The sequence below is a fragment of the Babylonia areolata genome, chromosome 24 (genome assembly GCF_041734735.1).
Source record: "Babylonia areolata isolate BAREFJ2019XMU chromosome 24, ASM4173473v1, whole genome shotgun sequence".
NCBI classification, from domain to species: Eukaryota; Metazoa; Mollusca; class Gastropoda; order Neogastropoda; family Buccinidae; genus Babylonia; species Babylonia areolata.
This window is the reverse complement of record NC_134899.1, coordinates 5,096,970-5,123,956: the sequence shown is the minus strand read 5'-3', so window position 1 is coordinate 5,123,956 and position 26,987 is coordinate 5,096,970. Positions and strand designations below refer to the sequence as shown.

At 40.9% G+C, this 26,987-nt stretch overlaps 2 protein-coding genes across 2 annotated transcripts; one reads left to right on the top strand and one right to left on the bottom strand.

Moving 5' to 3' along the window:
• Positions 1 to 25: 25 nt before the first annotated feature.
• LOC143299113 (uncharacterized) lies at positions 26 to 17,115 on the top strand. Its single transcript, XM_076612246.1, has 7 exons — positions 26 to 114; positions 3,246 to 3,312; positions 6,067 to 6,138; positions 7,856 to 7,872; positions 8,309 to 8,384; positions 9,729 to 9,845; positions 10,681 to 17,115. The coding sequence occupies exons 1-7, from the start codon at positions 37 to 39 to the stop codon at positions 14,829 to 14,831; spliced, it is 4,578 nt and encodes a 1,525-aa protein (XP_076468361.1). The 5' UTR covers positions 26 to 36; the 3' UTR covers positions 14,832 to 17,115.
• A 1,950-nt stretch (positions 17,116 to 19,065) lies between these two features.
• LOC143298919 (anaphase-promoting complex subunit 10-like) lies at positions 19,066 to 26,744 on the bottom strand. Its single transcript, XM_076611950.1, has 3 exons — positions 26,577 to 26,744; positions 23,611 to 23,773; positions 19,066 to 20,357 (listed from the first exon to the last, which is right to left on the bottom strand). Exons 1-3 carry the CDS (start codon positions 26,689 to 26,691, stop codon positions 20,072 to 20,074), a joined length of 564 nt encoding a protein of 187 aa, XP_076468065.1. The 5' UTR covers positions 26,692 to 26,744; the 3' UTR covers positions 19,066 to 20,071.
• Positions 26,745 to 26,987: the final 243 nt, after the last annotated feature.

Sequence of the window (26,987 nt, the reverse complement as noted above, 5' to 3'; positions counted from 1 at the left end):
AGACCGGAAGAAAGCATACCTCTGCGTTTACAAAATATGGCGGACGACTTGGCGCGTTGTTTTGAATTGAACGCATCAAGGATTCAATCTGTGTTTGATGAAATCTGCCGAAAGGTAGGTTAACAGCTAAAACAAAATCTGTTCCAGCAAATAGTATTATAGACCGATTCTATCCGCCCTCACTGTCACTGTTAGTTTGATTGTCATCCCTGTCTTGTAACGTTCCTCTCTCTGTGTCTCCAATCTGAAGATCAAGCGTGAAGAGGGGATCGGGTGTAAAATCAGGCATGCTAGTAAAATCAGGCATGCTAGATATTATGTTATGAAAAGGAATCATAGTCATTAAAACACAAAGTGGGTGTAGCATCAGTTGTCTAAAGTTTAGGTGTGGCATTGTCATTTGTCATGTTACTAATTTTTCACCCAATTTTAGTTGTTTTTGTTATTGTTTTTTTCAAAGGCTGTTTCATAGTTGTGTCCCTTGTAGCAGTACTTGGAGAGAGTCAAGTGCTGTTCCTTTTTTTGTTTATTAATCTTTTTTTCCCCTCTTACCTCAATATTCTTTATTTTCGAGCCACACACCCAATGAGGCGACCATGTATTTGTTCTAGATTGTCTGTATATTTTGTGTAGAATATTCAGGATTAAAGGGCTTCTTGAACAAAAAGCTAATTTGTGTTTGCACATTTCTTCTGTCATTGCTACTGTGTGCACATATCAAATGACAGGTATACTATATACTATAATATAGTATAAGGACAAGCCTGAAGTTTCCAATTTTTTTAGGGTCAGGATTTGTTCCAGTGTACCTTTTATTTGCCCATGTGCTTGTTGAATTGTTAGCATAGTCAGTATTGATTTGAACTTGTGTCCCTTGTACATGGCGAGAGTTACAACATCCTATTGTTTATTTAGTCTGTTTCACAAGAAGAGAAAATAACGGATCACTATTCACTGATTCTAACAAGTTTGCAGCAAAGGTTTGAAGGAGTGATGTTGTGGAAAGAAAGTCATATACTGAGGAAGGCTAGGGTGGAAAAAAAAGGGATTATTACAAATATTACTTTTATTATTAGTCAATTTAGTGTCAGTGGCTAGATAGAGAGGGAAGAAGAAAAGGGGAAAAGAGGAGGGGGAGTGAGAACACAATGTTGGAGGGGGTGGACCGGTAGGTAGAAAGTAAGGAGATGGAAGGGAAGTAGAAACAGAAAATAAAGACTAAAAGAGGAGAGAAAATTTAGAGGAAGGGGGCATGGTAGGTGGACAGAAACTGAGAAAGGACAGTGAGGAAGATGATGGAAAAAGGAAAATTCTTAGTTAATGATGCTTATTCACATAGTCATATACTTCAGTCGATGAAAAATCACTGAGTAAGGAAATATGTTTGTTTACTGCAGGAAGTTTTAAAAATCTTTTTATTCCTATTATTTTTTTTTTTTTATTGTTGATAGTTCAAATTATGAATGTTTGTGTTTAATATAGTTAACTGTAGATCTGTGCCTTTAGTCTTGTCTCTGTTTCTCTCTCTGAGTCCCTGTTTCTCTCTCTCTCTCACACACAGACACACACACACACACACACACACACACACACACACACACACACACACACACACATATATATATATATATATATATATATATATATATATATATATATGTACACTGCCTTAAATCCATCCATTCTCCCTCTGTAGGGTGCGTTAAAAAACAAAACAAAGAAAGAAAGATTTTGTTACCTAGGATAGTCTCTTGAGGCCTGATTAGCATATTGGGGCATGCAAAGGTTAGGCATAGCTCGCTCTCTCTCTCTTTATTTCTCTCTCTCTGTGTCTCTCTCTCTCTCTGTCTCTTTTTTTCTCTATTAAGCAGATATCATCTGATTTGTAGCATATGGATCTGTCTGCACATTCTGGCACCTTTGGAACTGAAGCTGTGTGTACACACTGTTCAGGTCTGTCTAGGATGTTTTGGCTTGTGGTGTTGTGAGAATTGATCAATAACTATTCTAATTGAAAATCAAGATATTATAATAGCAGTAGTTTTTGTTTTTGTTTTAATGTGCTTAAAAGTTGAATTGCTTTAAGAATTATTTCATGTCTCTGCAACAAATTCAATAGAAGTGCTATTCAATGCAAAATTTGAAGCTGGTACAGTGGTAGAAACTAGAATGCAGTACAGGTCTGTTGATTGAAGGATTTCATATGTTGCTTTCAGTCTTGAGAGAAATGCACAGAAAATTTATGCATCTAATTCTAAAGCAGATACAAATCATAGTGTCTCAACAGGGCATTATTCCTGGGGTTAGTGGTATCATCCTAAGCAGACCTGTGTGCTTGATCCTGGGATACTGACTGACAGAGTGTATTGCATAGTTATTTCTTTATGACAGTGTTCTAAAGCATTGGATAGAATTTCATGGCATTGATCAATGTCTTTGTGATATCTTTACCAATTCCACTGCATGTTTGAGGCACAGACGCACATGGTGGGCACCCTTGATCACAGTGTATAATTAAATTGTTGCAAGCTTGCAAAATTATCAGCATTTGGAGACAGTTTCCAAAATCTAAGGCGGTTAATTCATCTTGTATTTGTCTTTCCCATCACTCCCACAAGTTTTAATGTCTCTGTCTGTCTCTCTTTTTAGAATTAGAAAAGCAAACTGGTAAAGAAGTTTATCCAGTCTACAATTTAAGTAGCCTTTCTGTTGTCAGTTTAACATCGCAGTTTCCCAATGGGTAATGCAAAATGCTCTGATGTTTGGTCTTACATATTTTAAATGAATTGGCATATATATGCGATTGCATATGCGATCTTTGAGACTGCACACAATTCTCATTTCTGTTTGTGAACAAATGTCAACAGCACTGTCTGCTGCACCTTTAGTTTACATTGCAGGTTATTTACATTTCAGTTTACAGTTCCTGAATTATGCATTTGTCAGGTAAAATAATTTGAAGGGCATATCTTGTGTTTTTGCAAACTATACTATCTTGGTTTTTAAAATATTTAGCAAACTAACTTACTAAGATTATCTTGATATTTAGAATTTTATGCATCCTACTCTTTGCAGCTCCAGGTTACTAGTATAGTATAGCTTGTTACAAAAGAAATTTATATTTGATCACAGATTGCTATTTTCAGGGAAAAAATTCCTTTAATTTCAGTATGTCTTGTGTGAAACACTGAAAGTCTTAAGTAAAACTATACATTACTAATGTTTTTGTTTGCATTTCTTTTCAGTATGACCGTGCATTTCCTGATGATGATATTGTTGAACTACGTCAAAACAGATTTGTTCGTGACAGAGGTCAGTATTTTCAAGCATTGATTTTAAATGTTCTCATATTCATGATAAAGGATTTTGTGATGATGACATAATTTATCAAGTAAAAATTGGGTAAAAGACCAGTAAAAGGTCCTCAGGATAAAAAAATTTGACATGTTACTTCTTCAAAGAAAGGTCTGAAAACACACAGTGTTTTTTGATATTGTGCTTGGCATGTGTTTGATGCATGAAATCAAATGTCGGTCACAGGCTTTGATCCTGAGGAGCTGTAAGCCAGCTTTTTTCATTGTTTTACTGATTCATTGTGACTGATGTAATTTTCTGTGTTTTGTAGTGTGTTCAGCATGGAAGAGAAAAATGTTTGTCGTGTAAACTGCTGTTAAAAAGATTTTATGTGTACAACAGAGAACTAGTGATCTTTCAGCTGTACCTCAGACGTAAAGATTAAATGCCTTATGGTGCATACAAACTGATTTAAAGATTGAATATAATCTTAGTTTCAAATGCAACAAGTTTTTTTGTTTTTTTTATAGTATGTATGCTACTTTTATTTATTTTCTCATGGTACTTGTAGTTGTATAGAATTTTTGTTTTTCTGATACACTTCTTCTTCGTTCGTGGGCTGCAACTCCCACGTTCGTTGGTATGTACATGAGTGGGCATTTACGTTACATGTATAACGATTGACATGTCAGACACAGCAACGACCTTTCGGAGCCCTTCCCAATTGGAAATGGAGTGAAACAAGGTTGTGTCCTCGCGCCGACCCTCTTCACGATCTTCTTCAGCATGATGCTCCAACAGGCCACTGAAGATCTTGGCGACGACGACAGTGTCTTCATCAGATACCGCACTGATGGTAGCCTATTCAACCTGAGGCGGCTACGGGCCCACACCAAGACACTGGAGCAACTCATCAGAGAGCTTCTGTTTGCCGACGATGCTGCCCTCGTCGCCCATACAGAAGCGGCCCTGCAGCGTATAACGTCCTGCTTCGCAGAGGCTGCGCAGCTCTTCGGCCTAGAAGTCAGTCTGAAAAAGACGGAAGTTCTCCACCAGCCTGCCCCACGGGAAGAATTCCACGCTCCTCACATCAACATCGGTGAGACAGAGCTGAAGTCGGTCCACCAGTTCAGCTACCTAGGCTGCACCATCTCGTCTGACGCCCAGATCGACAAGGAGATCGACAACAGACTTGCAAAGGCAAACAGCGCATTCGGCAGGCTGTACAAGAGAGTGTGGAACAACAAACACCTGAAGAAAGACACAAAGATCAGCGTGTACAGAGCTGTTGTACTGCCCACCCTGTTGTATGGCTCCGAAACCTGGGTCACCTACCGGCACCACATACGACTGCTTGATCGCTTTCACCAGCACTGCCTTCGCACCATCCTCAGCATCCACTGGAGTGACTACATCACAAATGTCGAGGTCCTGGAGCAGGCAAAGACTATCAGCATCGAGGCAGTGCTGCTAAAGACCCAGCTACGTTGGGCAGGGCACGTGTCCAGGATGGAGGACCACCGCCTGCCCAAGATCGCGCTGTATGGCGAACTGTCCACTGGCCACCGTGACAGAGGAGCACCCAAGAAGAGATACAAAGACTCCTTGAAGAAAGCTCTCGGTGCCTGTCACATTGACCATCGCCAGTGGTCCGCAGTAGCCGCTGATCGAGAGACCTGGCGACGCACCATCCACCAAGCTGTCTCCTCCTTCGAAAACAACCGCAGGGCCAGCCTTGAGGACAAATGCAGAAGGAGGAAGAACCACGACGCTGCAGCCGCGAACCCAGACCAGACTTTCCCTTGCAACCGCTGCGGCCGACTCTGCTTTTCCCGCATTGGCCTTGTCAGCCATGAGCGTGCCTGCATCAGACGTGGACAACGCCCTTCCTAGATCTTCGTCAGCGAAGCCAGGCCATGATGATGATGATAACGATTGACATAAGTTTACATTTGGGCTAACAGCAAAGTGAGAGCTGTATTATCATAATATCAGTGGTTTCTCCAGTCAATGGGAAATCATTTACAGCTTAGTCTTTTGTGAAGGACTATGACTCTCAAACTAGGAGGCAAAGTTGCACTGGCTCTTAGTGCTGCAGCCTTGGGGGCTAGTTGGCTATTGGGAACCATCCCAACGCCAACTGTCCTAAAACCCTCTTGGCCTAGAGAGTGGGGATGTAACTTGGGCAAGACACTCTCCACAACAATCAAATTCTAGCTCAAATAGTCAGAACAGCAGTTGCCTTCTCTGCTGTTCTGATGGTCATAGTCAGACACGACTAACTATCGTATATATATAATCGTTTTTACCCCGCCATGTAGGCAGCCATACTCTGTTTTCGAGGGTGTGCATGCTGGGTATGTTCTTGTTTCCATAACTACCACATGCTGACATGGATTACAGGATCTTTAACGTGCATATATTTGATCTTCTGCTTGAATATACTCATGAAGAGGTTCAGGCACCAGCATGTCTGCACATATGTTGACCTGGGAGATTGGAAAAATCTCCACCATTTACCCACCATGCGCCGTTACCGAGATTTGTACCTGGGACCCTTGGATTGAAAGTCCAACGATTTAACCACTTGTCTATTGCGCCCGTCAAACATATTGTACAATGTTGATATATTATATCTTTGTTTAATTCTTAGTTATAACAATTGTTAGTTAGTGACAAGAAAATGGGTTCACGAAAAGATGTTGATAATATAAACTAATATGATATGGATTACATTAGTGACTGTGTGATTGTGTTGACTTGTGTTAACAGGTGTCTTGAAATCCATGCGATCGAAACAAGTGGGCAATGTGACTTTTGGAAAACATTGGCAGTTAAAAGCAGGTAAGTGAGAATTAATATATCAATAGATACCGATAATCTCTTTGTCTCTCTGTCTCTGTCTGTCTATCTGTCTGTCTCTTTCTCTCTTGTCTTACATGACTATCTTGTCACAACAGATTTCTCTGTGTGAAAACGAGGCTTCTTTTGTTGGGAAGACAGTCTGACATTTTGTTTTCTACCATGCGATCCTGTATTAATGATGTGAAGGCATGGACCCTCATAAACAGGTTACAGTTGAATGAGGATAAAACTTAAGTAAGTCTTATTGACTCTGCCAGCCTGTCAGAACTTCCGTCATCTTGCCTCTTGAAGGACAGAGAAATATCCCATTTTCCAGCAAAGCTCGTAATCTTGGCAATGTCGTTGACAGTAAGCTTTCAATGAAATTGCCAAGTTGCCTACCTTGAAATCTGCAGAATAGCTTGTCAGACCATTTTTGACTGTTGACGCAACAAAGATCCACGTTACATCCCTTGGTCTCTCACGGTTAGATTACTGCAATTTTCTGTTAGCAGGTCTCCCCCAGAAGTACGTTGAAAAACTTCAAAATGTGATGAATTGTGCTGCCCACCTTTACAAGACACACAGATGTGACCACATCTCTCCCCTCCTTGCAGAACTGCACTGGCTGCCTGTTTCTTTCCGAATTCAGTACAAGATTTCCTCTATTTGTTATAATGTTATCTCTGGCTCTGCTCCTCCTTATCTCCAGGAACTCCTCCAGATCTGTTTTCTGTCTTGGTCTCTGTGTTCCTCCTGTGACACTCGCATTTTTCGCATACCAAACAGGCGAAAGAAACTCCATGGGGACTGTGCTTTCTCTTTCATCGGACCTGTCATCTGGAACAAACTCCTTTATTCTGTCCAACACGCTCAGTCTTTGTCCTCATTCAAATTAGCTCTCAAAACTCCACAGTTGTTATGATTAGTCTTCCCACCCTGTGTGTCTGTCTGTGATTGTTGGTGGGTGGAGAGAGGAATTGGCCTACGGTGTGAATGCCTGGTGTGTGTGTGTGTGTGTGGCCTGTTTATTTTGTGATGCGTATAGGCAAATGAATGTTATGAAGTGTATCTGCATCAATGGATGTATGTATGTGTAATTGTATTTGTAAACGCTCTGGGCTCTCCGGAGATTGGGCGTCCAAATATTATTATTTTTAGACTGGTGCTTCATTTTTGTTTGATTTGATTTGATTTTTTGCTTGCTTGTTTGTGTATTTATATTTTTCTATCACAGTGAATTTTTATATATGATCTTATGTGCTCAAAGTGTATCTTAATTCATGTTACCTGAAGGACTAGCATCAAGACTATCATTTGTAATTCAGTGGGGAATGGAGGTGGTGAGGAGTAGGAGTGTTTGAAGGTTAAAGGTCCCATAGCCTTGTACAGTCATTGCGACAGTGAGTTGTCATCCACTGTGTCAAAGTGGGGAGGAGGGGGGAGGGAAGAAGGAATTCATTTTCACTTCCTGGGCAGGTGCCTTTTGCACAAAGCCACCAATTCCAACGTCTGTTTATTATCATATTAACAATTTTTATTATAGAATTAGTTAACGTTCTTGTGTAGATGAAATTATTAAGGAAGGAAAAAAAGTCAAGAAAATCAGTCTATATTTCTACTGTGTATGTACAAAGAAAAGTTGATGGTTTACTCTTGTTGGTCCACATCTGTTATTATGAATAAGTAAATCTTGATTTTTTTCTGTTGCTTTCAGATTCCCATTCACCAGAGGTGAGACAGTCTTTCACTTTCATTTCAGATCTGTATCAAATTAAGATTTGAATAGGTTTTCTGTTCTCTGTCTCTATCACTGTTTCTCGACCAGTCTCTGTCTGCTTGTCTTTCTCTTTCATCTCAAACATTCAAGTTTTCATCAATGTTAGATCTGTATGAAACTAAGGGTTGTCAAACTCACAGTCACTGTTCAGTTCCTTTCATATTATTTTTGCTTGAGATCTTATTGTCAAATTGCTAGAAATTGCATAAAAATGTGTGTCAGTGTCTGAGTCAGTGAGTGTGTAAGTGTGTGTGCTAGCTAGTTTCTAGGTGTGTTTGCATGCAATGAAAAGGACATAACATTTATAGAATTATTAAATTTACAGTAATTGCATTAGAATTGTACTTTCTAAGTAATTTGTTTTTCTTTGCTTATTCTGTTTATTTGCAGTCGGATCTAGGTCACATCAGCACTTCACCAGAACCATTGGAGAAAAGTTTTCAATCGGAGAAAAGTTTCATCTCAGGTATGCAAAGAATTGGTTTGATCATCTGATGTTTTCTATATCTATTTCATTCTTTCATCGTCAACTTATCATAATTTCCCACATGTAAGGTGACACAGCTCATAATGGGCACCCCCTGAATTTAAAGGAAAAGGTTATTTTGAACATGTATAAGGGGAACACATCCCCCCAGAGTGAAAGCCCTCCATATTATCTGGCACACAGTGGTGATGTTGGCTCTGGTTGTTGTTTTCTGAGCAGTGACGTGTTCTTCAGAGAGTAGATTGGAATCTTTGATGTTTTCATCCGCTTTTCATCTTGGCTTCATTACGCTGCTTGTCTGCTCTGTTCTCTGTTTTTTCATCAGCTGGTACAATTACTACCATTCTGAAGCCTTCAGTTGAATCTGCATTTTTGTCAAGCCCCAGTGCTTTTGCCAGTTAAAGAAAAACAACAACAACAAACAAACAAAAAAAAAGTCCTATCTGCTAGCCCTGTTTCCAGTCCCATCCCAGCTCACAGGCTGCCGTCTTGCTTTGCATTCCCCAGTGTGATGGCTTTCAGTATAAACTGCTTCCCTGCCGTACGGAAATTCTGTGCTAGAAAATTTTCTCTTTTTTATTGCTCTCTTTATTTCTGCCTTTTTTTCTTCCTTCATTCTCTTCGGGTTTTTTTAACATCTTGCTTTGTATGTTTGAAAACATCTGAAGACAATCAGTTTGTTTTTCTGATTTCCCTATTTTTGCACCAGCTCAGATGTTGTTCTTTTTTTCATGACTTATGGTTAAATCGCAGTCATGATGTCACTTTAAATTTGGTGTCGTATGCAATTTGGTACAATGGTGAACATCAACAATGTAGAATCAAACAGTGGTAATACTGAAGCACACAAGTGTTGCTATTCAGTGTGATTGTGTGTGTTTATTGCAGTCAAGTATGTGGTCAAGTAATGAGTTTGTTGTGAGAGGTGACACCAGGTGGCATTCAGAATTTAGTTTTCATAAACAGATAGGGCACATACTGCTGAAAGAGCTGAAGGGATCAGATTTTAGTTAAAAAAAACAACAAAAAACATTGTGCCTTGTGCCTGCATAATCATATAGATTTGTTAAATCTCACTCATGCATAGAATTATCACCAAGGTGTTTGAAATAAATATGTAAATGATTGAATGAATTTGTGTTACTACAGATGTAAAATGATAATCAAATTCTGTTTTTAGATTTTAGATCTGATAATTCTGTCCTTTTTTTGTCTGCTACAGAGCAGAGCATATATATATGCAATGGATATGATATGAAGTAGCAGTCTGACGCATTGACTGTAAGTCATACTCATTAAAGATGTTTTGGGAATGACTTTCAGTGAACTGCAGCCGGTGGGTGAACGACATAGAGGAAGAAAGTGAGCCCAGTGACGCAGAAACCCTCACCTCTGACAGTGAAGATGATGACAGCACCTCCTGGGAAGACGAGACAGAAGGTACTGGTACTGCATGTGTTAACGTTCAGTTACAAGCAATGATTTTGGACATGTTAGGACCCCCACCCCCACCCTTCCCTCCTCACACACACACACACACACACACACACACACACACACACTTACACTCTCTCTCTCTCTCTCTCAGTGAATAGGGGTGGGGGTGGGGGGGGACATTGTCTTTGACACTTTTTTTTGACTTTTTCACACACACTCTTGTACACACACTCAGTTAACTGACAGCCTTGTCTGTGTTTCAGTTACGAGTGATCTTCATAGTTTTTGGCTTCGAAGGCTGGGATGGCTAGTGGCACACACTTTGTCATCCAGCAGAACGCCACTCATTGCAATATCAAAGTTTCTTTCTCTCCTGTTTTCTGTCTCCCTCCCCCCTTCCCTTTCTCCTCGGCTCCCTTGGTGTGGGTGGGGGGAATGAAAACTGCATTTGCTTTCATCTGACTGCTGTAAACAGGGGCTGCTGCAATTGAGAAAAGAGTTTCTGAGTTTACACTTCAAGTATGTAGGTCTGTTTGCGCAGGCCCCCTGGGTGAAGTAAGGATTCATTGTATCTGTCTGACCAAGAAAAGCTTCTCCCATTACCTCTTCTCCCCAATGTATTATCTCTTTCCTGCCTGGGATTTTCAAGTCCAAAAGAAGTGACTGCTGTCGTAATTAAAGTGGTCATCAGTTGCTTTGGCTTTGTAAGCCTTCTGTGTTAGCTTGAGGTATAGAAGCGGCAGGTTTTTTGGTGCAGTATTTCTGAATTATTTCAACTTGAAGAGTTGGAAATGTGATTTATTTCTAAAGTGTGATTTTTTCTGATTTTTTCTTACAGAGTCAGTCCCGCAGTCAGGATCTGAAAGCACAGATGCTGCAGATGAAGAGGAAGATTACTGTGTTCCTGAACACAGAGCAGAAGAGGAGGGAAGGTGGTTGACAATCAGAGAGCCGCAGCATTGGCAGAGACACAGCAAACGTTCTCCGAACAAGAAAACAAAACACAAGCATTCTCACACAAGCCATCACAGCATTGTGTACAAAAACTCTAAGCAAAAAGGCAGGTTTGTGGGCACACACAATTCTGAATTTACTGGCCACAAGCAGCGTACAGCCTTCCACAATATGTCAGCAAGCAGAAGGGAAAGAGAGCATCACTCCCAGGAAACTCCTGAGAGCGTGACTGTGGCTGAGCAAAACATTGATCGCGTTGGACCACCAAGGCGGGTACGGCCCATTCAACTGTTTTCGCAAATTGAAGGCAGTGGAGAAATCTCTGGTGTTTTCTCAACACAGCGGAAGTCATTTAGGAATTCAGACACTGATAGTGAGGAAGAGTCGCCCACAAAGAAAGTGTTCTCAAATGTTGATAATGATGGGGATTCTTTGGAGGACAAGTCAGCCAAATCGGAATCAACAACAGAACTACAGCCATCTCGCCAGCGATTCCTCTCGTCTGGCTGTGACGATGTGGATTTCTACTTGCCTGGTGGTTCTGTGGCTGAGATTGTTCACATTGGTCTGTCTCCAGAAAACAGTTTGGGAGGGAATGACACAGATTTTGATGGGCATGGGAAATACCATGCAGAAGCTCCTGCTACTCATTCGTCACCATTTTCCAGATATATGTCCCCAAACACATTCACTGTTTCCAAATGCAATCCACCAAACATAGTGGTGGCCAAGCACAGCAGAGACCAGATTCATAATGGAACAAACATCGGTACCTTCGGCCATGCAGATGATAAATTGAAAAGTGTCCATTTGAAAGAAATGAGAGAGGGGGGAGACATTGACAGGGAGCAAGAGGGAGCAGAAGCAGGCTGTGCTGTAGACAAGACACAGGCAGTGACCCAGACCAGCATAAACAGCTGCAGTTCTCAGATGTTGCAAATGAAGCACAATCTGGCACATTCATGTGAACTGTCCAAGGTGACCAGCTGTGCTGTCCCCAAAACAGCAGTGGATGTGCCTCACACGCTGCATGACATCCCCCAAAATCTGACTCCTCTGCAGAGTTCTGCAGCACAGGGCATGAAAACCTTTCAGGACATAGACCTCAAACCAAGGGGAAAGTCTTTGGCTGAGATAAAGAAGAAACTGGACAGGTTGTTTATCATGTTCAACGGAACCAACAACTCGACGCCAGAAAGGCCACTAGCTCCTGGCAAACCCAAGCAGCTCAATGAAAATGAAGGTTCTGACCCAGAGGTGGGACTGATGGCAGCTGCACAACCTGAAGAGATGGAAACATCACCTGCAGGTCAACTGAGGGAGAAACACAGTGATGTGTCTGCCAGCCCTTTCCCTAAGGTGACCATTGCCAACACAGACATGTTCCCAACATCAGAACAACATTCACCCTGTGAGAGAGGAGGTGAGAGTGTTTCACCAACACATAACCCTGCAAACAGAACCTTCATTGTGTCTGACAAAACTGATTGTGAAGACACACAAAGTGAAGAAATCAGTCCATGTGACTGTGAACCCACTGCTGGTTGGACTTGTGACTTGGCTGCTTGTCAAGTTCCATCAAGGTGCACAGAACAGGAGGGTAAAACCAAACGAAAGTTTCGCCCAGTGTTTAAGCCCTTCTCTACAGAAGAAATACAGGAAGTCTTAGAAATGGAGAACTCTGATTCTTTCATTAGCTTTTTGAATGAGAGATACATCAAGGATGAGCCAGAGTCAGAGAAAGAGGATGATGAGAGTCAAGTGAAATTGTTTCCATCATCACAGGATGAAAGTGGGAAGCATGCAAGCCAGGCAAATCCCTTGAGGGCAGCTGAGTTGTATTCTGCACAGCAGGCATCTTACAGACCAGAAATGAACAGGAGTGTGGAGTGCTGTCAAGTTCCAAAGGAAAACATCAACATGCAGAAAACTGATAAGAACAATGCAGCAAATCTACCTGTGAAATGTTCACTAGATAAGATGCCTTCTACAGAACAGAGAAAGTGGAAAAATACCTGTTCGTGCCTTGATGCAAAGATCTTCAGCAGGTCTCCAAAGGCAGTGGAAAGCAAGCTGCGAGTTGATTGTTCAGGAAAGGCACAAGGCCTCTCACATGAGCCTTTAACAAACCAAAGCACAGTTTTTCAGGCCACTCCCGGACAGATATTCAGGCAAACCATCACATCACTGCACATCCCTTTGAGAATAACTGGGACAGACCTCTCTGTTGCAGAACATGAAAGCAAAAAGATTTCAGTTGTCCAACATGGTGTCAAAGACAGGAAAAGCCAAGATGGCCTGGTAGAGCATAGAGAAAGGTTTAAAATGGAACCCTCTCCCAGGGTGGATTTCTCTTCTGTTTCCAGAGACCAGACAGAAAAATCAGTTAGCTTTTTCACTGAACTGGGATCCGATTCTGTTTTTCCTGCAGCATTCTCACCATCCCTGGGAGCCGCAGAGAGGAAAGCACAGGTGTCTGGATCAGCCATTCACTCTCTTTTCCTCCAGATGAAGCAGTCAGCTGACAGCAAAACTCCCCCTAAACCACAGTTGAAATTCTCCAGTTCTCTGGAAGAAAAAAGGGTTTGCTGTGACAAGCCTGGTTTGGCATGTGTCCAGCTGTGTCAGAGCTCACAGAATCCTCACAAACACAAACATGAAGCAGACTTGTGGGGCAAAACAGATTTGGCGGTCGTGGCTGACAGATGTTACCAAGGAAAACACCATTTTGTCAAAGCTTCAAGCGATAATCCTTTGTCACTGCTGGACAAACTGGAGGGCAGGAACAGTGTTCCCAGTGAACCTGCTTGGAAGAAGATGACCAGCGAGACCAGACAAAAGCCTCAGAAAGAGTCTGGCTGGTCAAAAACAGTAACAGCAGCAGATGCTTATCATTCTGGTGATGCCCAGTGTAAGGGAAAGCTGTCAGGATCTAAATCCACTGTCCAGCATAAAGAGAAAGAATCAGAGGATCTGAGGTGTGGAAAAGCCTGCCTTGGCACTGGATCGCCTTCACTCAGATGCAAGACAAATTGTTCAGCATCTGGTCACCAGACAGTGAACAGACAGCATGATGGTGTAATGTTTTCACGCCCACATGGCACAGAATGTACAGTTGCCAGAAAACCGGATCACACAGACCTGTACAGAACCCAGAAAGGTGGAGATGACTCAAACGGAAGCATGAACAGTGTTTCATGTGACAGTCTGAGTGTCACCCCGCAAAATCAGACTGCTGATGCCAGTCAAAGCACAACTCCATCCAAACTCTTGAACAGACTGAGCCTCAGTGATCCACGCAGTCCTTTGAACTTGACCAAAAACTGTGATAAGCTGTCCAGACTTATGTTAGACAGTCCAGGAGAAAAGAAGAGAGAGTATAGCAACCAGGCTCAGTCAAGAAGTGACAGACACTTAGAACAGGAAGGATTAGATAGTCAGCAACAGACAGGTTCTTTGGTGGTCACTCCTGTTACAAAACCTCAGTGTGACAACCATTCATGGAAGATTTTTAAATCCAAGAACAGCAGGTCAGCGAAGCAGCTGTCATCTGAACGTTCAGCATCTCCGTGTTCAGGTCACAGAGTTTCTTCTCCACAGCAAGACACAAGGCACCTTGCTGGTTCTCCCAAACCAAATGGAAGTTTTGAAAGAAAAATGATTCACATCAGCAGTCTGCAAGCCAGAAAAATTGCGTCGCCCTTTTCTTTCAGTTCCGACTCCCCAGTCCAGATTGGTTCCTGTAAACGCAGCTTAGAGTCTGACATGGATGAGGAGAGCAATGTGAGGAGCAAAGGAATAAGTCACACCAGCTCTCCACTCAAAAGACGGAGACTGGATTCCATTCTCGGCACAAGCACACCCAGCAAGTCAGACAATGGGGCAAGCAGGTTCAACATGGATGAATCCCTGTCCACCATTGCTGGAGACAGTGTTGACCTGAACGGTACTCTGAACAGCTCAGACATCTGTCCTCTGGATGACCCCGACTGCTGCAGTGATGAGGAGGATGAAATTACTTTGATTCCAGAGTAGTCACAAAGCTTTTCAGTGCAATGCACTTTTCCTGGTTGCATACAGAACTGGCATGGTTGATGGAGTGTCTGTATTCAAGTCCAGTGAGTGTGCACAGATCGTAGCTCCTGAGATGGGGAGTGAAGAGTAGGTTGTTACTGTGTTGATGGAGTGTGCAGTTTCCATTCCACTCACATAGATCTGTGAATGGGCTTTTAAGTGCATTACCACTGTACCCCACCAGCAAGGCAGTCCTCTCTTTCCAAACTTGGACACATGCTGGTTGAATTGTGTTTACATTACCAAGCAGACACCAACATGGATTTCAGAATCTGGAGTGCGGGAAAAATAAAGAAACAGATATGGTGTGGCATATATCGATTAGTCCAAACTCTTTGATGCCTCCTTGAAACTGGTAGCATCTATATGATCTCCAGTGTACACACACTGTGGGTATGAAGACAACAGTAGGTCTGCAGGTGTACATGTGTTTAGAGTGAAAGGTATTATATGTCATTAATCTCCAGTCATGCTGCACATAGGCTGCCTTGATCGAGCAAACTGGAAAAAAACAACAACACTGCCCTTAATCCACCAGGTGCTACCGGGATTAGAACCACAAACCTGATCCTAGGGATGCAAGTCCATCACTGCCCATTTACCTATCACACCTGTCTGGAAGAGTTGGTGATCTTCAGTAGATTTAATTTTTAATGGTGTCTGACCCTGTTCAGAAAACGGGAACTAGAGCAGAATCTATGCAGTGAGCGAGACGAGAAAGGCATTGCTTTCATAAAATATGGAAATATGTTCCCATGAAGACCTGAAAATACTATCAGCATGTCGTCCTTATTCAGTTTCCTTGATAAGAGAAGCACTGCTTCAAAGCTGCTTAGGACAAAGACCACAGTATTATTGATGAATGTAAACATAGATCCAGTGAGGTACTCGAAGAGAATTGAATCACCTCAAGAGTATACTTCACAGTTTATGAATTGATCTTTATTTCTTGGTTTGCATAGTTGTATACAGGTAGGTTATAATGCAGGAAATCTTGTCGCAGAAGTGTTAGTTTGCCAAGTTTACCTGACCAGGTGTTATTCCTGACTTGTGGGTGTTTCAGCTGATTTAAGAAATGTTGGATTACTTGCAGCATGATTATGTGACCAGAAATGACAATTGGAACGAATTTGCAACTCTGGACCTGTATTATTTTACATATAATGTATAATAATAATAATAATATATTAACCAACATATGTTTACAGAAGCATGCATGTGTGTGGGAACTGTGTAAATTTTGTGAGTGCCATGAAAGAAAGAACTCTCTACGTTTTTAGGTGTATTATAAACTGTGTATATATTTTGAATGGATGTAAATAGACTTTGACAGGTTCGAAAATGTGTAATCAATTTAATAAATTATATGTTGACAGGTTTGAATGGGTGTAATTAATTAATAAAGTATACTTTGACAGGTTTGAATGGAAGTAAAAGACAGACTGACAGGAACTGAACAAGAGCTTGGAAGTAAAAGGAAAATTGAAATATGTCAGCATGAGAGCAAGGCATAAAGGCTACAAAATTGCCTTTATTTCAGGTTCCATGATGAATAAAGGTGATGAAAATGTTGCCATTTAGGTCCTTTTAGGTTTCAGACAAGACTATGCTGTGCATTTCCTTTTACAACATATAATTATATTCCAGTGTCAGGCAGACCCAAGAGATAGCATAGACACCTGCAGTGTTGGTCAGGAAATCTGAGCAACACTCCCTTAGACACAGCAGTGAAGTGGGTGGCACTTGACTGCAGCCCTAGTGCTCCCATTTGAGCTGAGAGCACTTATTTGTTGTTGCTGCCTCATCATTTGTTCTGTCAAACAGGCCCCAAGAGATACAGACACCTGTAGTGTTGGTCAGGAAATTTGAGCAACACTCCTTGTGAAAGTGGGTGCAATCCTAGTGTTTCCATTTGAGCTGAGAGCTTTCTTTCTAGTACCTTGTTGTTGCAGTTGCCCCGTCACTCTCTTTGAAAAGTGGCATTCTTACGCTGCTCATCCCACATGCCTATTTACAGCCATACAGATTTGTCTGTAGCAGTCCACAGGATGTTACATTGTTAGGTAACCTTGAGACCACACACCATGAAGACACTCCATCAGCACTTTCTCTTGTGTTCAGTCGTGCTTGAGCTCACTCAACCACAATATTTCATTATTTGCATCGGTATTTACATGTGAGGATTGTATTTTGTTCAGTATATGCTGCAGTTTCAGTCAGCATTGGCTGTTTCAGTTTGTCATAAACATTTTTTCTATTGTTTTTGGGGGGGTGGGGAGGGTCATACATTGTTTTTCTTATCGTTAGAGGCTTGTTTGTTTTATATGCTTACATGCTATGTGTTACTATTATTGACACAGTACTAGGAATTTATTGTCTTGGACATACATTTGTGACAGTAATAAAAATGGCATGATATTAGATGTAATAAATATGAATGTGTTTATTTCAGTTAAACCATGGTGCGTAATTTTGTTACAACAAACCATGAACATGTTGTTAGACACTGACATTGTTAGATGTAACAAATTTTAATAAACACCCAAAACAAAATTGTCAGGCGTGTTTCATCAGTATGATATTGTAGTTTTTGATTAAAACACAAAGAGTTTATTAAAGTTTTTTTGTTTTTTTTTTTTTAAATATCATTATTTCATATCCATAATTTTAGTTTTACTGCTCCAGTCAGATGTGATCATATTTATTGATTCTCATTTTTTCCTGACCTGCTTTCCTCTCACTCAGTCCCCAATATGGATTTCTGCTCGTCTGCTTTCATCCTTTCATTTTTTTCCCCTGTTATTGTACAATATTTTGTTATATTGGATGTGATGCTAAAGACATTTAGAATTGAATGTGGATCTACCATTTAAAAGAAGAAAAAAAAAACAACCTAAGGTTTCAATCACAATTTTCATCTAAAAGTAATTAAAAATCCCTTTGGAAAGGGTTTTTTCCCATTAACAGTTAAAGGAAAAAAATGAAGTCTTGTGAATTTACTGTATGTCTGCAATGTTCTGGTGTTTCCCTTCTCTCTCTCTCTCACACACAGTTTTGCAGTAATGACTTTCTACTGGCCTGCATCTTGATTCAGCCAGATGGCTGTAACTGGAACTTTTAAACATTGTCACCAAATCAGACAGACAACTGGCACACTTGTAATAATCCATATGCTGCCCCTTTTCAAGACGTGAAGTCTGTGTCGTTTTGCTTGTGTTAACACGTCATGCATAAATTGACAGACTCGGGCTGCTATTTAATTTGTTCTTTTCAGAAGCTATTTTGGTTTGTGATATGCACACATGACTCCTGTCCTTCCCTTGTCTTTCTTTGTCTCTTCTCTAATTTTTTTTTTCATCCTCTCGTCTGTTGATATAAACAAAGGAAACATAATGGGAATGAGTGTTACATCACAGACTGATGCCAGCTCAGTTAAAAAAAAAAAAAAAAAAAATATAAAAAAAGTGTTTACTGACTTTGGTTGGGCAAGATTTTTTTTATTTTTTAATTTTTTATAAACCTTAGCTGGCTCTCACTTTTGACTACACACCTTCTGAAACCACTATTAAAAAGGTATGGGTCGTGCATGATCCACACGAGCTTTCAAGGGGTGACCACGTTTTTTTCCTCTTTAAAAAGCATGGGTCAAACACGACCCACACAATTACTCATCATCTAATTAATGAATTTTTTTCTTTTTTTTTTGGCAAAAGTTGGCCTTTTAGGTGTAGGAAGCATTTCTGAAATTTCGTAGAAAAATATTAAGAATTGGCTGAGATATTTGCGTTTTTGTACCCTTTTGGGACGTGTACGACCCACGATAGCCAGCGAAGGTTAAAATGCAAGGAAAGGATTGGGCCCGGCTTTCAATGCTGCGCCCTAGCCACTGTATATGGATTTAGTACCCCAGTGGCCTAAAAAGACTGTGGGACATTTAACCTTTTATATGTATGACAGTTTGTGGTGACAAGGTGATCTGGAACACTCGCCCCCCCAAAAAAATGTTAGTTAAATCTGACTGATATGTCTCTATTCTTGACTAAAACCAGGTTTGACTTGAATACAATGTAGTACAATAACACTTTTCTCTCCAAATGCTCTCTTTCCTCGTGAAGCATTTCAGAATGCTTTATTTTATTTATTTTTATTTATTCAGACTCTTTATTGTACAAATCATGAAACTACGAAACAAATTTGCCACACCCGATTTCCCCAGGAAGGTATTCAAAGGACTTTATTGTTACACAATATACATCACACAGCAAACTCTTTCCAAACTATATTATAACACACTACCTTCAAACAACCTGGAAAAACATGCATGTAAAAAAAAAAAAAAGGAAAAAAAAAGAGAAAAAACTTATATTCACAAGCATGCACACATGTAAACATCAAATTCACTGAATCCATGTCATGTGTAACACATCTACATTTTACAAATTTCCTTCAACACACTTCTATCACACAAGTTTGCAACAAGTTTCTCTTTCATACACCAACATACATCCATACACACTGATGTTGACGTTGTTTTCTGACTCTTCATCCTTGTATCTGTACACATTAATACGCTGTCTTCCCAACCCCAGTCCCAAATTCCCTTTTCTCTCAAACATTCGTATGTTCAGAAAAGCATTTCCATGACAAAATGACAGAGATAGCAGAGTCAATGACTGGATATTTGATCTGTGTAGAAACATTGTGCATGCTTAGAACCCAAATTCAAACACAAGGCAGATGATGGTGCATTTCCTGCTGTAAACTCATATAAAAGCATCCAGTCTGAAATGTTTCAGATAAAACAATAAGTGATTACGAAGTTAATTAAGCTTTAAGGTCCACTCTTGTGCTGGCAGTCAGGAGACATATCACCAAGAGGTGCAGTCCACTACCTTGTTCAGTGGTTGTGAATGTTATTTTCCAGAAACATCTTTGAGATGAACTTGTAAACAAAGATAATCAATGAAAAGGGTAACATTCTTGGTCCTCATATTTTATATCCATTGTATAAGAACAGAACTGTCTTCCCCAATTTAAAAAATTCATGCAGCCATGTGGGAAAAAAAAAAAAGAAAAAGAAAAAAAAGATGACATATATCAATAAATTTTAAAGTAAAACACTGCATCATCTCTCAACAGCATGCAGCTGTTCAATCATCTCAGATCAACTTGGGACACGTAGTGTACAATGAACACATCTGTTATCTGATAAAAGCATGCTGCTGAAATTCTTTGCTGGTGAACATGGGCAGTCTTCCTGCTCCTACGTCAGAGGACTGGTCAGGGGAACGAACTTTGATCCGGCGAATGTGTGTATCCCGTCCATTCTGATGGTTGGACAACACTGCCAGCTGCAGCATGAAAGTCCGGATCGACCGATCACTGGAGTCTCGTAGTGGCACACACACCCATCCTGATGGCTCTGAGAGCTCCAGCTGTTCCACTTCAGTCAGGTCGTTGGCATGGTTACCCGCTCGAATGGAGATTCTGAAGTTAAAAGAAAAGTCCATTCACATGCTCACAAGTCTTCTCATACCATTAGTTCATTGACTATCCACTAAAGGATGATTTTGAAAAATTCAATAATATGATTATGGTATTAAAAAAAGCAATACTATATGAAGAGATTACACAACAGAACACATAAAATATGTGCATCTTGGTCATGAATGTGTGCACACTTAACCTTTCCCATATGTTGCCTAAAATTTTGCGTGCCATACGTCGTGGGTGTACAGACGCCCATGCTTTCTACCAAGGAATGACTCCTCGCCATACGTCGTGGGTGTACAGACACCCATGCTTTCTACCAAGGAATGACTCCTCGCCATACGTCGTGGCTGTACAGACACCCATGCTTTCTACCAAGGAATGACTCCTCGCCATACGTCGTGGGTGTACAGACACCCATGCTTTCTACCAAGGAATGATTCCTTGCCATCCATTGTGGGTGTACAGCAACCCATGGTTTCTGTGTAGGAACTAACCCCTTCCCAAACGTCGTGGGTGCACAGCAACCCATGGCTTCTATGTGGGAACTAATCCGTTGCAGTACGTTGTGAGTACACAGCAACCCATGTTTCTATGTAGGAACTAATCCGTTGTAGTACATCGTGGGTGCACAGCAACCCATGGCTTCTATGTAGGAACTAATCCGTTGCAGTACGTCATGGGTGCACAGCAACCCATGGCTTCTGTATAGGAACTAATCCGTTGCAGTACATCGTGGGTGCACAGCAACCCATGGTCTCTGTAGAGGAACTAACCCCTTCCCGCACATTGTGGGTGCACAGCAACCCATGGTTTCTATGTAGGAACTAATCTATTGTCATACGTTGTGGGTGTACAGTAACCCATAGCCACGCTTTTCATCTGTCCCTGCAACTGATAATTATGAAAGGCCCGTTTCAGTCTGATCTGTTCTGTACGTGTTGATGGCAGGTCACTTGTGCCAAACATGTATTACTTAGATCGGACTAAGAGTCAATCTGAGTCGTTTAGATGAAATCTAGCACGCTTTGAATAAAAAACAACAAAGCAAACGCACTTTATACTAACAACGAACAAAGAAACAAATAGTGATTCACTCCCGCCCTTTGGAGCGTACTAATGCTCTCATGGCCCAACAAGCCACACACACACACACACACACCAATATACTTGTGTACATGGACACCTCCACTGGACACAGACACACACGCCACCCGAACACATATAAATGCACTCACATACACACTGATGCACACACTCACACACACACATTCAAAAAGCACATGCGCAATTTCTGTCCCTATCTGGCTGCACTTTGTGGAATGAAAACCGCAACATTTGACTAATGCTGTGTGTGTGTGTGATGGAATTACGTCAGCTGATGATGCAGTGATACATTTGGAGACTGCAGCTTGTAGATATTTTGATCAGGTGTCTTTTGACAAAGTACAAAAAGATGCAAATCCATTCTGAACAGAAATATTTTTTTTGTTTTGTATCGGATTTTAGGCTAAAAGGAAACACTTCTTTCTTTTGTGTGTTTATGTGTATACACACACACCCCATCCTCTACGCACATGCACACACACACACACACAAATGCATATGCTGTCAGAAAGGATTGTGAAAGTGCTGACACAAGTGTAAGTGATTCTTTCTAGCCCCTCCCCTTCTTTCCCCGCTCCGTTATCGCATGATGCGATGACAGACACGAGCAGTGTGTTTACTGTATGAAGTTCAACTGATGTCGGCGGCACTGGTACTAGTCCCCTTTCCCTTGACAGAGATGTCGGCATTATTGGCTCTCCCAACACCTCCCCCCCATTTTTGTTTTTTGTTCATAGGTGGGTTTCCTCTGTTTTGAACTAAGTAGAATAGAATTTCTATATCAACTAGATTTAGATCAATGGATTTCAGACATACAATGATAATTATCTAGTTCTCAAAAAAGGTTGGAAAAATAGCCGGTACCAATCGGTTCTGATGATTTTTTTTTTTACAAGAAAAACAATTAATTCACAATTGTGTTCAAATGAGTTCCTTTATTTACTTACAATAAATATTCATTTTTGAGACTTGAACCAGGATATGATGCACAACAGACAAAAAGGCCCAATCTCAGTGGCACCAAATCCGAACAGTGGACAAGAAGCATTTTCACACCGCCTTTCTCTCTCTCTCTCTCTAGCAGGCACAAGTAATGTCACATACACAACGTGTAGTGAGCAAGGCTTGTTCTTTGCAGTTAAGGGTGGCTCCACACCCATGACGTACTGAGCACAAAATTTATTCTATGAGAGTATGGGTGTGCACACACCCACGACATACTGGGACGTTTATTGTACATCTGTTTCTTTGTTTATGGATAAAACAAAATAATTTTCAAATGATATGTAGTATGGTACATTACAAACAAAGTCATGAAATTTAATGGAAGTGGCTTCAAAATTACTTGAGTTACAGAGCAAAAACCATGTGTGTGGGTGTGAGCACACCCACAACATACAGGAAAGGTTTAGCAGACATGTTAGATTCAGTTTCTGGTTGTAGGTATGTGAAAGAAACACATGAAAACAGGAGGCAGAGCATTTCAAATTAGTAAAATTGACCTCAAAGCCAGCAGAAAATTACTTACACCACTCTATGTATCATGAATCAAAAAAGACCCAGATGTAATTTCTTCAGCAGTAACAAGCCTTAAACTTCCAGGACAAACTAAGGTTCTTCAAGGACAAAGTATCAAACAATCTGATGATCTTAATCTTTAAAAATCAACAACAAATAAACTATGTCTGCACACAAAAAAAAGAAGAAAAAAAAGAAAGAAAAACAAAGCCATCCCTTTCTTTGTGGGTCAAAACACCCATTTTCTGTATATCAGCATGGGTCAACTGGAACCCACTAAGCACAGGATGGGGTGTTTCTCCTGTGAAGAGTGGGTCCGTTTTGAAACATGATTGCCATTGTATTGTCAGAGTAAACTGGGTTGTTTTCTTCCCTGGAAACTCCAAGGAATGACAGATGTGATGCACATACATACAATTAATGAATTATAGTATAATTTTTACTTATTCTTTCAAATTATTTTGTCCAAAATAATACTGCCCATGATGGAATAATCAATATTTCATAGCAAAAAAACAACAAAAAACAACCACTTGGCAAATACAACATGGATAAACTTCCAACTACAAATCACAGAGAGCACAAACAATTTATAAAGAAAAAAAATACCTTAAACCAGTCTCACCTGTTTGGTGTGTAGCTTTCATCAGACTTATAGTCAGCATAAATGCAAACGTCATGTATTGTGGTTTTCCGGTGAAACTGGATGTTGACAAGATGAGGCTGGGGACCATCAGACTGCCAGTAGGTATCATGAGATTCATCACGCAGTTGGTCTACACCAAACCCTGGTAACAATCATCACTCTGTCAATGCACACTTGACAGTCTGTAACAAGTCATTCTTCCTCCTAAATTATCTATAATTACATCAGAATCTTAAATATGTTATCCACTTTTAAAATATTAAATCATCTCAGCCTATGCTGGAATGAAAATATAACTGTCAATAATTGTGTTTTGATTTCAAAAGAACACATTCTCTGTAAACTGTTTAAAGCAAAACAGTTACATGTTGTACACATGCTATATACTAAATACTTACTGATATCCAACAGTCAGTTTCCATTGATACAATAAATATTCTTGTGTGGAGGTATGAAAAATGGCATAGATGTTCTACAGATTTCAAAGTTCATCCTGTGTGTGTGAGTGTGTGTGTGTGCGCGCGCGCGTCACGTGTGTGTGTGTGCATCACATTGTGTGTGTGTGTGTGTGTGTGTGTGAATCCTAAGCTCTAGGTGCAGAATTAAGATACCTGAAGAAAAACAGAAACACACAAACACACACATCAACCACACACAGAAATCTATGTAATTGCCATTCTACTATGGCAATCAATGGCAGGTCTGGTTGGGTGGGTAGGACTAGGAGGAGGATGAAGGTAAGAAGGGGCAATATCAACATTTTCCCCCATAAGACGGAATTTATAGTGTTCACACCAAGACATGGATATTCACTCTGTCAGTCATGCAGAGGAGTGGAGGGGAAGAAATGTGGATATTGCCCAAAATGGCATGGGGTGGATTATGTGGGTGTGTCTGGTACCAGTGTCCTAGTCTGTAAATGTACCTAAAACAGTTTTGCTAATAATTCATTTAACAGATGTGGAACTCGGGTAATGTCCAATTTTAGCAACCTAAATTCCTGGAGCTAAATGCACTGTATATTTCGTGTCTTTTGCAATGCAGGCATGAAGTATGACATAAATAACAATGATTTGACCTCTGTCGTCCACTCTCAGTACGTAAATTGTGGTGTACATTTCCTAACAAAACCACCGTCATAACCTGTTACTAACCTGGTAACGACATCATCATAATAATAATAATGGTATTTATATAGCGTTGAATCTTGTGCAGAGACAAATCAAAGCGTTTTCACACCAGTCATTCGCACGCATCCATAACACTAAAACTGTAGAAACTAAAGACAAGGAAGGGCAGGCAAGGGAGGCTATTTTGGGAAGAGGTGGGTTTTAAGGCCAGACTTGAAAGAGCTGAGTGTGGAGACTTGACGAAGTGAAAGAGGAAGTTCATTCCAATCGCAAGGTCCAGAGACAGAGAAAGAACGGCGGCCAACAGTCGAGTGTTTGAATCTGGGTATGCGTAAACAGAGTGGATCCAAAGCCGATTGTAGTGAGCGAGATGGAGTATAGAGGTGAAGGCAGCCGCAGAGATAGGAAGGGGCAGTTTTGTGAATGCATCTATAACACAGAGTGTTGATCTTGTACTTTATTCGGTGTGAGACAGGGAGCCAGTGGAGATGTTGCAAAAGAGGAGTGATGTGCTCAGATCTTTTCTTTCTGAGGATGAGTCGGGCAGCAGAGTTTTGTATGCGCTGAAGGGACTGAATGAATGAAGCAGGCAAACCAGACAATAGAGAGTTACAGTAGTCAAGGCGAGAGAGAACAAGAGAAATGACAAGTCTAGATGTTGCGTCAGTGGACAGATATTTCCGGACGGCACTGATGCGTCGCAGTTGACAGTAGCAGGACTGACATGTCTGACTGATAAATTTTTGCATGGACAGTGTATTGTCAAGGACAACACCAAGGTTCCTGACTGACGTGGAAAGAGGGATGGATGTACTGCCAAGTTTGATTTTGTCAATTGTGATGGAAGACAGTTTTTGTTTAGTTCCTATGATCATTGCTTCATCGCTTTCCAGCCATTGCAATTTTGGCGGCTGTACAGGCAAAGCATGCATGTGGTTATCAGGTTAGTATGGGGTTATGACGGTGGTTTTTCAGGCAACTTCTCCACAATTTACCTACTCAGAGCGGATGACAAAGGTCAAATCGTTGTTATTATGCTATACTTCTTCTTCCACTTGACCACTAACATCAGTATGTTGATGAAAATTTTTGTTTTGTGGGTGGCTGCTGCTGGATGCAGTTTAACTGGTCTGCCGAGGGATGTGCTATTAATTGATAGGGGAGATGGGGCAGTCCAGTGGTGTGTTCACATCTCCAGCTAGGCCAATCTGGCTACCATAGCGGTCCCCGGGAATACACCTGACCGGCACAGCCCGAGTCTTCTATGACACTACTTACCAGTTGGACATACTTACTTCATACCCGCACTGCAATATACACGAAATATATCATGCATTTAGCTCAAGGAATTTAGGCTGCTAAGGTTGGACATTACCTGGAACTCGAACCAGATCTAATCTCATTGGTAATATCCAACATAAAACATTAAATCTTGAGATATTTTAGAAGAGGCGTATTATGTGATGATAAACCACACCAGTTCTCTGGCTTGAGAATCGTCCAGGAGAGTTTCCTTTGACAATCGGCAGGGGGCAAGGGTCTGCCTAAGGCCACTGGTGTGGTGCAAGGAGCAACGCCCAGTTTTTGCCCCCCTGGCCGAAAACGAATTTAGTGTTTTTTGAGAGATTTTGAGGGCCTCTCCAGAAAGCTAAAACAATAATTCAGTTTCTCCTCTGGCCCTACAAAACTTTTTTTCCCTCTGAAAAACATTTTCCCCTCTGAAAAAATCGACTGCTCTTCCACTGAAAATAGCGGATCCTCTGACAGTCTGAGAGTTCCCCAGGCTGAGTTCTGCTGTAACACTAATGTGTTCACCTGGTTTACAAGAGGATAAAGACCATACAGCTTGATTCCCCACTTCTCTCAGCTTCCCGTCCTTTTCATCTTTGAATATGTCTACATCTTGATTCCCGGACAGTTTCGTTGCCATCTCTTTTGTGAATCTGAAGATGTTTGAACTCTCCGGGCGATTTTTCTATTTTGTACGATTCTCAATCAGGCAATGGTTTTACGGCTAAATAAACAGTAGACATGTCGATTTTGACGCGTTTTGCCACACAAACGAGCATATCGTGTCTGTGAACTGATGTGACAAAGATCGACGGACTTAAATGAACAAGAAACGATTGATGTATAATAATAACAGTTATGACCATGACGTTGATAATGACAGCAGAATCAATGACTCGCTAAAAGACGAAGAACAACAACACACACAAACGCACA